The sequence below is a fragment of the Rhinatrema bivittatum genome, chromosome 16, assembly GCF_901001135.1.
Source record: "Rhinatrema bivittatum chromosome 16, aRhiBiv1.1, whole genome shotgun sequence".
Lineage (NCBI taxonomy): Eukaryota > Metazoa > Chordata > Amphibia > Gymnophiona > Rhinatrematidae > Rhinatrema > Rhinatrema bivittatum.
The window spans coordinates 17,613,856-17,626,764 of record NC_042630.1 but is presented as its reverse complement, the minus strand read 5'-3'; the positions used below and the strand labels follow the sequence as shown (position 1 = coordinate 17,626,764).

At 45.4% G+C, this 12,909-nt stretch overlaps 1 protein-coding gene across 1 annotated transcript in view; it reads left to right on the top strand.

Annotated features, from left to right (window-relative positions):
* Positions 1–12,909, top strand: part of TNFSF13 (TNF superfamily member 13) — a 47,886-nt gene that overhangs the window by 24,262 nt on the left and 10,715 nt on the right. The window contains exon 4 of the mRNA XM_029581638.1: positions 8,957–9,075. Coding sequence (XP_029437498.1) covers positions 8,957–9,075 — 119 coding nt within the window. The remainder of the gene's footprint in view (positions 1–8,956; positions 9,076–12,909) is intronic.

The window sequence follows — 12,909 nt, the reverse complement described above, 5'->3', positions numbered from 1 at the left end:
GCCAGCGCCATGCCCTCGGGCCCGCCCCCGAAATGCCGCATCACGCCCCCGAAACGCCGCGTCATTTAGGGAACATCCCCGACACGCCCCTGACACGCCCCTTTTACGAAGCCCCGGGGCTTACGCGCATCCCGGGGCTCACGCGCATCCCGGGGCTCTGCGCGCGCCGGCGGCCTATGCAAAATAGGCGCGCCGGCGCATGAGGGCCCTGCGCGTGTAAATCCAGCCGGATTTACGCGCACAGGGCATTTAAAATCTGGCCTATAGTGTACTTGTTTCAAGCAACTGGCTGGAATTGGGTCACTTGGGTGAGTAGCAGGTTTAATTTTTAGCAATGATTTGATTGATTTCAAGATTAGTTACTCTGTAGAACATGGACCACTTAACCAGGCCATGTGAATCTTCAGGTGCTATTGTGGGAGAACAGATAGTGAACTGAGTATTTAACCTATTGAATGAATTTAAAAAGGATGTGGCATTTTCATTGCAATCGGCTTTGAGAAGTTATAGTTCCTCAAGATGGAAGACGGGTCCTTAATTAAATGTTCAACAACATCAAAGAGCAATTTAGAATTAAATATTACCCCGTGAATCTGTTTGGCATAGTATTTTTTTTTGCTTTATTGGTTAGTGCGCAGTATTTTGATAGGAGAGATTTATATTTTCCTAGTGATTTAGAAGATGGGCATTTCCGCTATTGTTCCTCTAATTTTCTAAGGTTCTGTTTAATGTGTCTTAACTCACCACTGTACCAGGGCTTCTTTTGTTTAGAGGTATTCCTTTCTTTGTTAATAGTTTTTGTCTGGACAGGACTGAGGTTTTCAGCTAGTTCATTGACAATCTTATCCCAGGAATCAAATGCTGAGGAGGTATTGGATTGCTGTTGTTCAAGGAACTTATTTTCTATTGATTCTGCAAGTACCTCCATGTCTATCTTTTTCATGAAGGTAAAAGTATGATTGTTATCTTTGCTTTGGTTAGGCCGAGGAAAGTTATTTCCGTCTTTATTAATTGGTGATCAGACCAGGGCAATCTGGTGTGACAAGTATTGGTTAGACAGTTACTGGTATTAGGTCTAGAATATGCCCGCTTTATCAGTAGTTTGGAAACAAGCTGGAACCATCCCAAAGCTTCCATTGTCTCTAGAAACATTTTACAGGCCGCATATCTCAGTGTTTTATCTACATGGAGGTTAAAGTCTCCTACAATTAAGGTGGAATCTGGTGATGGAAAAACCTTAGTGAATAATTCAATCAGCGGTGAGCAGTCTTTTTGTAGTAAACCTGGAGGACAATAGACCAGTCCTGTGTTTAGTTGAGGAGATTTTAGAATTGCCACTTCATAGAGAGGGTTAATCTCTACTTGGTAAGGTATTGGCTTAAGTTCTTTTTTTACAAATTATTAATAAACCACCTCCTTTTCATTTAGGTCTAGCAAAATGAAATACCTCATAGCTAGGGTGGGGAAATTTGGTTTAACAGTACATTATATTTGTCAGTTAGCCAGGTTTCAGAGATGCAAAAAATAGTGGGATGTAAATCCTCTAGCAGGTCATTAATTAAAGGGATTTTTTTTGGCAGAGACTGAACAATTAATAGGAGCAGAGTAAACATTAAGCAGGAAGAGACAGCGGAAGAGTCAGTACATATCGTTGAGAAGACCAAGTTTGTGATCCTTCTTTGTTTCTTGGCACAGCTCCCCTTAGGGCATTCGTATGGCTTCCCAAGAGTTCACACCCTTTTAGAAATTTCCTGTCACCATACACCAATTGTACAATGAAACTATAGGACAGGTGGAACTTGGCTCTTATGGGAGTCCATGATTATTCCTATTGTTCCCCCATTAGGTTTAATACTGCATTTTTGCCTGGCTTCACTGCTAAAAATTTTATTCAATAGGAAGTCAGGAATTTCACAGTTAGGTCAGATGTGGAATAATGAAGGCATGATTAGCTTGGATTGCCTTGCGAATAAATTCTATCTTTTACCACAAGATGCATTCCCTTATGTGCAATTAAAGGATTTTATGAGAACCATTTCTACAGCAGGTAGGTTCTCAGTTTGAAAAGCAATTTTTGTAGGGTATTGCGGTGAAGCACACAAGGTTCATAAAATAATCTCTAAGCTTTATCTATTACTTTTGGGAATACTGGAGGATAAACCCAAACATTTATAGCATGGGTGTTGTACTAGATGATAATGTCTGGGAATTATGCATTTTGTCTACATGGAAAATGGATACAGGTTGTTGTTTAGATGGTAACTTGCACTGGAACGCCTGCACAAAATTTATTCTCATGTTAACAATGAATGTTGGTGCTTATGTGGGGATCAAGGGCTCTACAGAGTTTTTCTCTTGGGTTTTCCAATTGAAAATATTACTAGAATTCTGCAGATTGTTCAAATTATAACTACAGCTAGATGTGAGCTGGATGTGTGTTGGAAGTTACCTTCAACTCCAGGATTGCTGGCAGTTAATCAACAACTATGATCTGTATATTACTTAAAGAAGTTGACTGTGATCAAGAATGATAAATTGCCCAGATTTGAAGATATCTGGCTACCATATACACAATGGCAAGAGTTAAATGATTAATATGTTGTGCTGAGTGTATTGCCATCATGTTTTCTTTCCATTTTATTTTATAGATATGTTTCGCTTTTCTGTATTGTTCAAAGTTTTTCTTTTTATAGATGTTATGCCTCTCTTAGTCATGAGACAATGGAGGGTGAGGGATGGGTGATTAACGGGTGCGTGGGTTAGTCTGTTTACTTTACAGATGTTGCGATCTCATGTTGATTGCTTGCATATTCTTTAATAAATTTAAATTTAAAAATAATAATCCACAGGGCTTTTTAGAGGCCATGGCAGCACTTAAAAGTGCTATTTGTGGGTCGCTAATGCAATTAAAGTTTAAAGAGAAGTATTTCCTGTGGAGAGACGGGAACAGCCATTCATGCAAAGCACAGACCAAAACAGACTGAGGAGATTCTATAAGCAATGCCAAGTGGGAACTCCTGTAAATGCTGAGTAGAGCTCAAAGCTCTACTAGCTTGGAGAGAGAGCTCCATCCAGTGCTGCCTGATGAAGTCACCCACAGAGCATGGCTAAGTCAGCCCTGCTTATTAATTGATTTTGATAAAATATGAAATTGGGACAGTTTTTTTTCTTTTTTAAAGGCTCCTCATATTGTGAGATCCTAAACCCTAGCTTAAAGTATTCCTTAATTTGTCTCTGAGCATACCTGGGTTTAAAAAAATTTGGACACATTTCTGGAGGACAGGACCGCTCATATTAGCTAGGCAGATACAAGAATCACTACCTCCCACATCTGGGAAAGCAAATGTTGCTTACCTCTAATAGGTGTTCTCACAGGACATATGGGTGTCATCACAGGATGGAGCCCAATCGCGTAACACTTTTGTCAAAGTTTCTAAACTTTACAAGGGCCAAGGGTAGAGCTGCGCAGCTTCCTTGCAGAGCAGCTAAGAGGTTGTGCATGCTTGTGTGTTGGAAAGCACATTGTCCCTATGCTGTCTGTCTGTATGCACAAAGATTTGTTACAGAGGCAGTATTGAAAGGCATAAGGGTATAACTCATGGCTACAAGCTCCAGGAAGTTCATGTGAAACTGTGCCTGGAGTGGAACAGACGCATATTGGGTTGAGAAGCTTTTAGGGAAAACTTTACAACCCTGAGTAAATGCGAGCATGAGCAGAATCAGACTAGGTTTTGGTTCTAGATCTGCAATATGGATGAGGGACGAAAGCGGTTGAACAGCTTAGGCCCACTGATAATGGAAATTCACCAAATCTAACCCATAGCAGTTTTGGATCTATGAGGAAAGTGCTTAGTGAAAAAACCCCATGGCCCGACAATGAAGAATTGAGGGGCTGAGGTTATGGAAAATGCGCGCAGGGACATGTAAGAATTTATTAGAATGTCTGCACGTATGCTGGACAGGAAGGTCATTATGACTGTGGTGTCCAGAAATGTTGTATAAGGGATTTATGGCAGTGGCAGTAATCCCAGGTAGTAAATGTATAGTGAGTCATGAAGAAGTTAGAGCTCCTTGCATGGAGTGACTGTGGTTATGCAGCTGTCCATGCAAGGAAAAGCGTGAATGATGTTGCACTCCGTAGAGAAACAGCAGTCGCCGATAGTGATTCAATGAAATACCCCAGTTGCCGAAGTTGGTGCAACCAGCAGAGCTTGGGATTGAAATATTGTTGACTCACCATGAAGCACATAGAAAGATTAGAGGTAATGTACTTACTGCGATATGGAAGCATGGTGACGAGAGATACCATTTTACCTGATCCTTCTGAAGAAAGTTGGTATTTCTGAGGTCCAGGATGGGCGGAGAATAACTACTTTCTGTTGAAAGAAAGAATAGTGTAATTAAAACTCCCCAACCCCCCCCCCACGCTTTGTGGGGGGGGGGGGGTTGGGGAGTGTACTGGGAACCTTGATACAAAGTGGGGTGGCCGCTCTGATATCCGGCCAGTTGGGAGACCAGGAGGTGTCCAACTGGAGGGGCTGATGTAATCTAGATATCATGTAAGCTCCCACGGGAGCGTGAGCGGTAAAGTCTTACCCGCATTTCTGTGTGCTGTACAAGGAGACATCGAGACCTGTCGTCAGGCTTCGAGGTGTACTTTCACTTGAGGTAGTAGTTGCTGGACCTCGTGTTTAGCAGATCAGCGAATGCATCTGGAACTTTGGTTCTGAATTAGGAACCAGAAGCCAGAGCCAGAGCCAGAATCAGTACAGAGCCCCGTTGCTGAAAATGGGAGGATGTCCCGATGCAATCCCAAAGAAATGATAGAGAGGTTCTCTTGATATTGTGGTTGACATAGCTAGCATAGTGATATGTGACACTAATATGGTTCTTGGAAGGTACATGACCTAGAACTTTTCGAACCATGTGGCCCGAATTAGAGAACACATCTCAATGGAATGCCGCAGAAGCGGGTACTTACCATCCGAAGTGGATCGCCGAAGGACAAGCCGGTGAAGATTGCTGGCTCCGTGGATTTCAGGAGTCATCGAGGGAGTAGACGCCCGTCTCAACTCTGATGCCTGGTATGGTGGCGTAGGTATAGAGGAGACAGGCTGAGCGTGGCTAGCGCTACCACCGTAATTAGTGGAGGGCCACAATCCCACACCGATGTCGGTGGGGCACATCTCGGGAACAGGGGAGCCAATTAACAGCTCGTGAACCTGGCCCTCGTCGCAGCGGCTCGATGTCTCGTGACGCCAGTGCAGAATTCTTCGGAACTCGTTCCGGTGTTTCTGGAGCACCAAGGACTGCCAATACTGTGCGGAACAGTGTCAATGGCAGTGGTGATGTTGCTCGGCCCGAGCAATCTCCAGCATCGAGAAGGATAGCACCAATGTGATGGATGGCGTCGGTGGCGGACAGTCACTGTGTCAGTGACGATGCATGCCACCGTGCTCGGCCCAGTCTTTCCCCAGCGCTGAGATGGATGCCCTTGCTGTGTTGGATGGCAACTGATGACGGACTGTCAGCATGCCTGCGCTGCTCCTGGTACTATGTAGTGTCGTAGGCTATTACGGGGCTTTAATAAGAACCCAAAGCATGGAGCACTGTGTTTAGGCGACAGCATTACGTGGCTATGTCGGTATTGATGGTGTCGATGGCGGCCGAAGCGGCCTCGAGAGTATTGTCAAAGATATATATGAAAAACCGTCGATGAGCCGGGCAGCAATGATGACAGTCACTGTCATCAGTGCTTCTGTCACGGAAGCACTGACGGCATCGGCGTAGGTATCTATGAAAACGATGTCGCATCAAGTAATCGAAAAAACATCATTGGTATCGGAAAAATGATACCGGCATTGACGGAGTCGATGACCTCATCGATAAGAACGTCGAAGACACCGATGGAAGCGACGTGGGCGTCGAGGGCATCGATGTATGGAGGCGGGTGCCGACAGCATTAACAGCAACGACACGGATATCGACGGTATTGCTTGGATCAACTCGGGCACAAATGGCGTCGTTGGCATTGATGCCACAGACATGGGCACCGATGGAATCGATGTTGGCATGGATGCCATCGATGGAATTTACATTGGCATCGATGGTACTGACATGGGCACCGATGGAATTGACGTTGGCATGGATGCCATCGATGGAATCGACATTGGCATCTGGCATCGACATTGGCGTCAACCATGGCATCGATGGCAATGTCCTGGGCATCAATGACATTGTTTATTTTATCAATGGCATTGATGGAAGTGCCCTGGGTGACGATGGCATCGACCCGAGTATGGATGGCACCGATGACACAAAAGTGTGGGTCTATGGCATCCATCCAGGTGATGATGGCACCGATGAAACCCAACGAAAAATCAGTGCCATGGATGGCAGTGATAGAAACGATGCAGGGACCGATGGCATCAGTGTACCGCGGGGGGGGAGGGGTACCGATGGCATCTAAGAATCCAGGACGGTCTGAAGGGGTTACCGACGGTAGCGATGGGGGGCATCGACTGTGAGGGGTTACCAAGGAAATCGAAGGACCTGAAATCGACAGGGGCCCTGGCGGCAACGGAAACCGTGGAAGTCCCTGTCCCACTAGCGCTACTAACCAGGCAGAGTGTCACAGAGGGACACTCCCAGGCTATGTGTGGCTAACTGAAAACATAGGGAGAGGGAAGGCCGCAGTCTGTTGGCAGGCCAGGGAGGTGACAGGAACTGACCAAAAAAACAGGGCATAGTACTCACCGAGCGTCGAATAAACATACGCGAAGGGAGACCCGTGCAGGGAAAAGTGTTTGTGAAGTAAAAGTTTAAGTGTTTTTGTAAAGAAAAAGTGTGAGAATTTCTCACAGAGCTCCTAACCGCTATGCTTACTGCAGAGCGGAAAAAAGAAGACTGAGGGAGACACCTGTGGCTCACAGGGATAACTGCAGGCTGAGCATGCTCAGTGCACTCAGTGTGCCAGTGTCAGTCAAAGCTTTGTAGAAACTTTGACAGAAAAGTTTTCCGTGCAGGGATCCATCCTGTGATGTCACCCATATGTGAGGACTACCATCCTGCTTGTCCTGTGAGAAAGGGACTTCCCCCATTTTCTGATCTCCAGGGTCTCCCAACCCCCACTCTCCAGTCCTGCCTAAGGGCAACAAAACTATTAAATCCTCCCCTGGCTCCATCCTGTAGTTTTACTAAAAGGGATTCAGCACACTTTTCTCACAACCCAGAATTTGCTATATTCTGGGTTGTGAGAGATTCTACAGGAAACTCCCTCATACAACCTTAAGGGACTGGCCACAGCTATCTGGCCCAGTCCTCCTTAAGTCCCAACCCAGTAAGGGATTCTGGCCCAGGGAGGATCCCTTCAGTCTGTCATAAGCCCAAAAGGGGTGGACAGGCCCCAGGGAGCAGGCAGAAACCTTTCCTAATGTCTCTAAACAAATTATGCAGCTCACCTTAAAGTTCAGGAAGTGCATTTTGCTTTACACTGCATTTGTTCACTGTAAATAAATTGCACAAAAGGAAACAGCAAGAGTCTGTGTCCTTATTCCTTCTCAGTTTCCAAGCTGCTATCGCCCAAGTTACCACAAGGAGTTTTATTGAAAGCACTGAAATGTATTCTGCATACTATTTCCTCATACTGAGGATTTGTTTTATCCTGGACTTTTACTGAAAGGGATTCTGCAGGCTGTTCTGTCACATTTAGGTTTTCAATAGGTTTGTACACTATAAGGATCTGGCCTGCCTACTGCTTGCTGAATAATCTTTCTGAACGATGCAAAGGACTATTTCTAAATACAGCGAGGTCAAAGCTCAACAGTGCAGTACGTGGACAATTTAGCACAGATGTTTAGTGGAGTACTGCTGATTAAGCACTCCACTGACTATAGCTAAAGTCCTAGTTAGCCAGATAAACTTATCCGGCTAACCTGAGGACTGCTCTCCAGCATGACCAAACTTGCAGGCCGATACAGTACAGTGCGCTCCAACGTTCCAATGCTATTGGACGTGCGTTTTCCCTTACCCCTTATTCAGTAAGGGGTAAGGGGAGGAAAACGCGCGTCCAACCCGCGGCACCTAATAGCGCCCTCAACATGCAAATGCATGTTGATGGCCCTATTAGGTATGCGCGCGGGATACAGAAAGTAAAATGTGCAGCCAAGCCGCACATTTTACTTTCAGAAATTAGTGCCGACCTTTGGGTCGGCACTAATTTCTTCCGGCACCAGGAAAGTGCACAGAAAAGCAGTAAAAACTGCTTTTCTGTGCACCCTCCGACTTAATATCATAGCGATATTAAGTTGGAGGTCCCGAAGAGTAAAACAAGTACAAAAAATTTGAATTCGGCCCGCGGCTGTCGGGCCGAAAACCGGACGCTCAATTTTGCCGGCGTCCAGTTTCCAAGCCCGTGGCTGTCAGTAGGCTCAAGAACCGACACCGGCAAAATTGAGCGTCGGCTGTCAAACCCGCTGACAGCCGCCGCTCCTGTCAAAAAGGAGGCGCTAGGGACACGCTAGTATCCCTAGCGCCTCCTTTTGCCCGGATCTACCGCCGGGCCTAATTTAAATACTACATCGTGCTCACTGGCGAGTGGCCGGTGCGCGCGCCAGGAGAGCGGGCGTTCGCTTGCTCTCCCACAGACTTTACTGTATCGGCCCGATACAGTAAAGTCTGAATATTGGAGTTATCCAGATAAGTTATTTGGTTAAACTAAAGCTGCCTCAAAATGCCTCCAACTTATATGGCTGAAATGTTAGCCAGATAAATTGAAAGTATTGAGATGGGTGAGAAATTTAAAACCTGTGGTTTGTTTAGCTAACTTTTGAATTTAGCTAGACAAATCATTTTAATATTGATCTTCAGAATATCTAACAGGCCAGACAAGGTAAGATATCAAAGAACGGGCCAGAAGAGGGAGTTTGTTTTAAATGGAATGCTTATTTCTTTACAGAATCAGAGGACTTGACAGAAGTTGCCTGGGAGACATCTCTGTGCCAGGGCAATTCATTCGATGTTCAGGGGAAAACGATCAATGTGAGAGATTCTGGACTCTACTTTATTTACAGTCAGGTAATGCAAAAGAACATATTTATTTTAATCAGGGGCTCTCCCCTTGTGAGGCCTTATTCCTTCCTATCCAGCACTCATCAGGACCTTGTGAGGTCACTCTACTTATTCTTTCCCACAGAGACACAGAATATGATGGCAGACACAGATTACATGGCCTAACTAGTCTGCCATTCCTGATGCAATACCAAAGAGGCTTTATATCTTCATAAAGAAGGATCTTTTTGTGGTTATTGCTTGGTTTCTTTAATTCTTTTTCTGTTTTTCTGTGTCCACCACATCCCCTCCTGGGAGGTTGTTCCATGCATCCATTACCCTTTTTGTGAAGAAATATTTTATGATGTTACTCCTCCTTCTGTCCTCTTTGATCCTCATATCATGACCTCCTGTTTGAGAACTTCCTTTCTCCTGGAAATGTCTGCTTCTTGTGCATTATTTATACTTTTGAGAGCCTCCTCCTCCTTACCTCATAAACCATGCAATTCTGTTGCTTTAATATTTTTATATTATAAAGCCACACCTCCTCCCTTCCTTCTTACCCAGTCCTTCCTGAATTGACTGTAATCCGGTATACCTATATCCCAGTCATAGGTTTCCATTTACCACATCTCGCAACACCACTACATCTAAGCCATCTTCTTCCATGACTGCCTCTAGATGTGAAACTTTTTCCCCATACTATGAGCATTAGTGTACATAGCTTTCCAGATGTTGCCCTTTTTTCCCATTTTTTTTAAACAAGTATTTAATGTTTTACTTATCTTAGGTGTTTTTTCATTCAAAGGCAAAAACCCTAGACATCAGGAAAACAAACAGGCCGATACAGTAAAATCGCGGGAGAGCGGGCAAGTGCTCAGGCCACTCTCCTGTGCGCGCGATTCAGTAAATAAATTTATTTAAATTAGGCCCGGCGGTAAAAAGAGGCGCTAGGGACATTAGCACGTCCCTAGCGCCTCTTTTCGGACAGGAGCGGCGGCTGTCAGCGGGTTTGACAGCCGACGCTCAATTTTGCCGGCGTCTGTTCTTGAGCCCGCTGACAGCCACGGGTTTGGAAACCAAACGCCGGCAAAATTGGGCATCCGGTTTTCAACCCGCGAGCCGCAGGCCTATTTCAAAAACTTTTTTTTTTTTTTTTTAACTTTCAGTACCTCCGACTTAATATCGCCATGATATTAAGTCGGAGGGTGCACAGAAAAGCAGTTTTTACTGCTTTTCTGTGCACTTTCCCGGTGCCGGTAGAAATTAGCGCCTACATAGGGCCATCAACATGCATTTGCATGTTGCGGGCGCTATTAGGTTCGGGGGGGGGGGGGGGGGGTTGGATGCGCTATTACCCCTTACTGAATAAGGGGTAAAGCTAGCGCATCCAATCGCGGGTTAACAGTGCGCTCCACCTGTAACTTTGATAAAACAGGGGAGTAGCTAAATTCTTGATTGTTCCTCAAGCTTTTTCAATCCCTTATTTTTTTACTTCATCAGGAGTATCCACCTGTTGCAGATCTTAGTATTATCTTCAAAAAGACAAACTTACCTACCAACTGCTCTGCAATATCACTTATAAAAATAAATGAATAGAACTTAACTTGGGGTTGATCCCTGTGCTGCTTTAGATCTGGTTCTCAATGAAATGGAACCACTGGCATTAGTAATCATAATGAATTCAAATCAGATTTTTTCAATAGAGGGAGAAAATAAATAAAACTACTAGAGAAGCATTTAACTTTAAAAAGAGAGACAATAAAATGAGGAAATTAGTTAAAAGGAAACAGAAAGGAACAGTTGCAAGGGTTAAGGGGCAGATTTTCAAAGCCCTACGCACGCCAGGCCTATTTTCAAAAAGCCCAGCGGCGCGCATAAAGCCCCGAGACGTGTAAGTCCCTGGGCTTGAAAAAAGGGGCGGGGACGTGGGTGGAGCGGTCTGGGGGTGGGGCCAGAGCCTCCAGGCACAGCAGCCATTTGCCGCTGTGCCCAGGATCGCGGGCCGGCCATTGGCCAGCGCATGCAACTTGCACCTGCCCAAGGCAGGCGTAACTGGGGGGGGGGGGTTTAGATTAGGGCTGGGGGGGTGGGAGAGTTAGGAGAAGGGAAGGTAGGGTGGGGGGTAGGGAAGTTCCCTCCCAGGCCGCTCCGATTTCGGAGCGGCCTGGGAGGGAACGGAGGAAGGCAGCATGGCTCAGCATGCACAAGATGCACAACTGTACACCCCCTTGCATGCGCTGACCCCTGATTTTATAACATGCGCGCAGCTGCACGCGCATGTTATAAAATCGGGCGTACATTTGTGCACACAGGGTTGCGCGCACAAATGTACACCCACGCGTATGTTTTAAAATCTGCCCCTAAGTTTGCATGGGACATGGAGAATATTTAGTAATCCATAGGGTCCATTTTTTGATTGTTTAAAAATACCATCTTGAAAACACAGATAAAATATATTCCAGAAGCTAAAAATAGGTTGAAAGAAGACCAAACTGCCAGCATGGCTGAATGGTGCTGTGAAAGAAGCTATTAATGCCAAAAAGGCATCCTTTACAAAAAAAATGGAAAGCAGGATCTAATGAGAAAAATATAAAAGAGCATACGCAAAACATTAATATGGAAGGCCAAGAGAAAATTTGAGGAGAAACTTGTCAAAGACACAGAAGCTGCTAATAAAAAAAAAAAAACGTTTTTCAAGCACATCAAAAACCAGAAGCTTGTGAAACAGTCAGATGGACCATTAGATAACCAGGCATTAAAAGGGGCAGTAAGAAAGAGATAAGTTCCTAGCAAAATCATTAATTCTTCAATCAGTGTTCACTGCAAAGGATTTTGGGGAGATACCCATACCGGAATCATTCTTTGTAGGTGATGATTCAGAGGAACTGAAATAAAATTACTGTGAATCAGGGAGAGGTACTAGAACAAGTGATTAATCATCCAATCCACTCAGCTGGCCACTGCCTAGATTTAACTTTTACTGTGGGCAGTTTAGCACAAAATCTGGGAGTTAAGAACCTAACAATTTCCTCAATCCCTTAGTTTAGATTATTTTAAGATTAAATGGCAGCTACATGTTGATCTGCTATTTGATGAGAGGAAACGAACGACGTGAAAGATGTGCTCCACAAAGTTAATGTCTCCAGAGAGATTTTTATAACTATTAATCTTGCCTGAGTAGGGAATGTTAGGTGTTGGCGAAGTGGACCCTTGGACCGAGGGGGAGTTAGCATTACCTGCTGGAAGGAGCCCTGCAGGTCCCCACCATCGGCAGGAGGAGCTGATTGAGGCAGAAGCCCAACTAGAGCTTTGCCAATATCATCCCACATTCCCCTTAGGTTGAGCCCTTGGGTGCTGGGGCTCTGGGTGAAGTCGAAGCAGACATGGAATGTGTAGGCCAGCTCAGAGTGGAAGCCAGATGATCAGGCGCAAGGCCAGGCTGAGGTATGTGGTATGCCGAGAGGGCTCAGGGTGATGATCCAGGAGAACGTAGATACTCGATGTCATGACCCAGGACAAAGTCTGAGGCTGCCGGAGAAGCTCAGTGTCAGGATCCAGGCAGAGAGCAGGAAGCATCAGGGTCCGAAATAAGGGCTCAAGCCAGAAGTCCAATCCAGAGACACAGAGAGGACAGGGAACACGGGGAGGACGCAGAAGACTGACCACACAAGGAAGGAGGCCAGACTGCCAACACTGGAAACAGAGACAGGAGAGCATGAACACTGGAATACAAAGACAGGAACACTGGAACTAGAGCTACCTATGGAGGTAGTCGACCCATTGCAAAAGCGTGCAGAGGCTAGTGAGAACGCCTTTTATAGTTCCTGTTCTGTGATGTCATCAGTGGGCACCTACAGT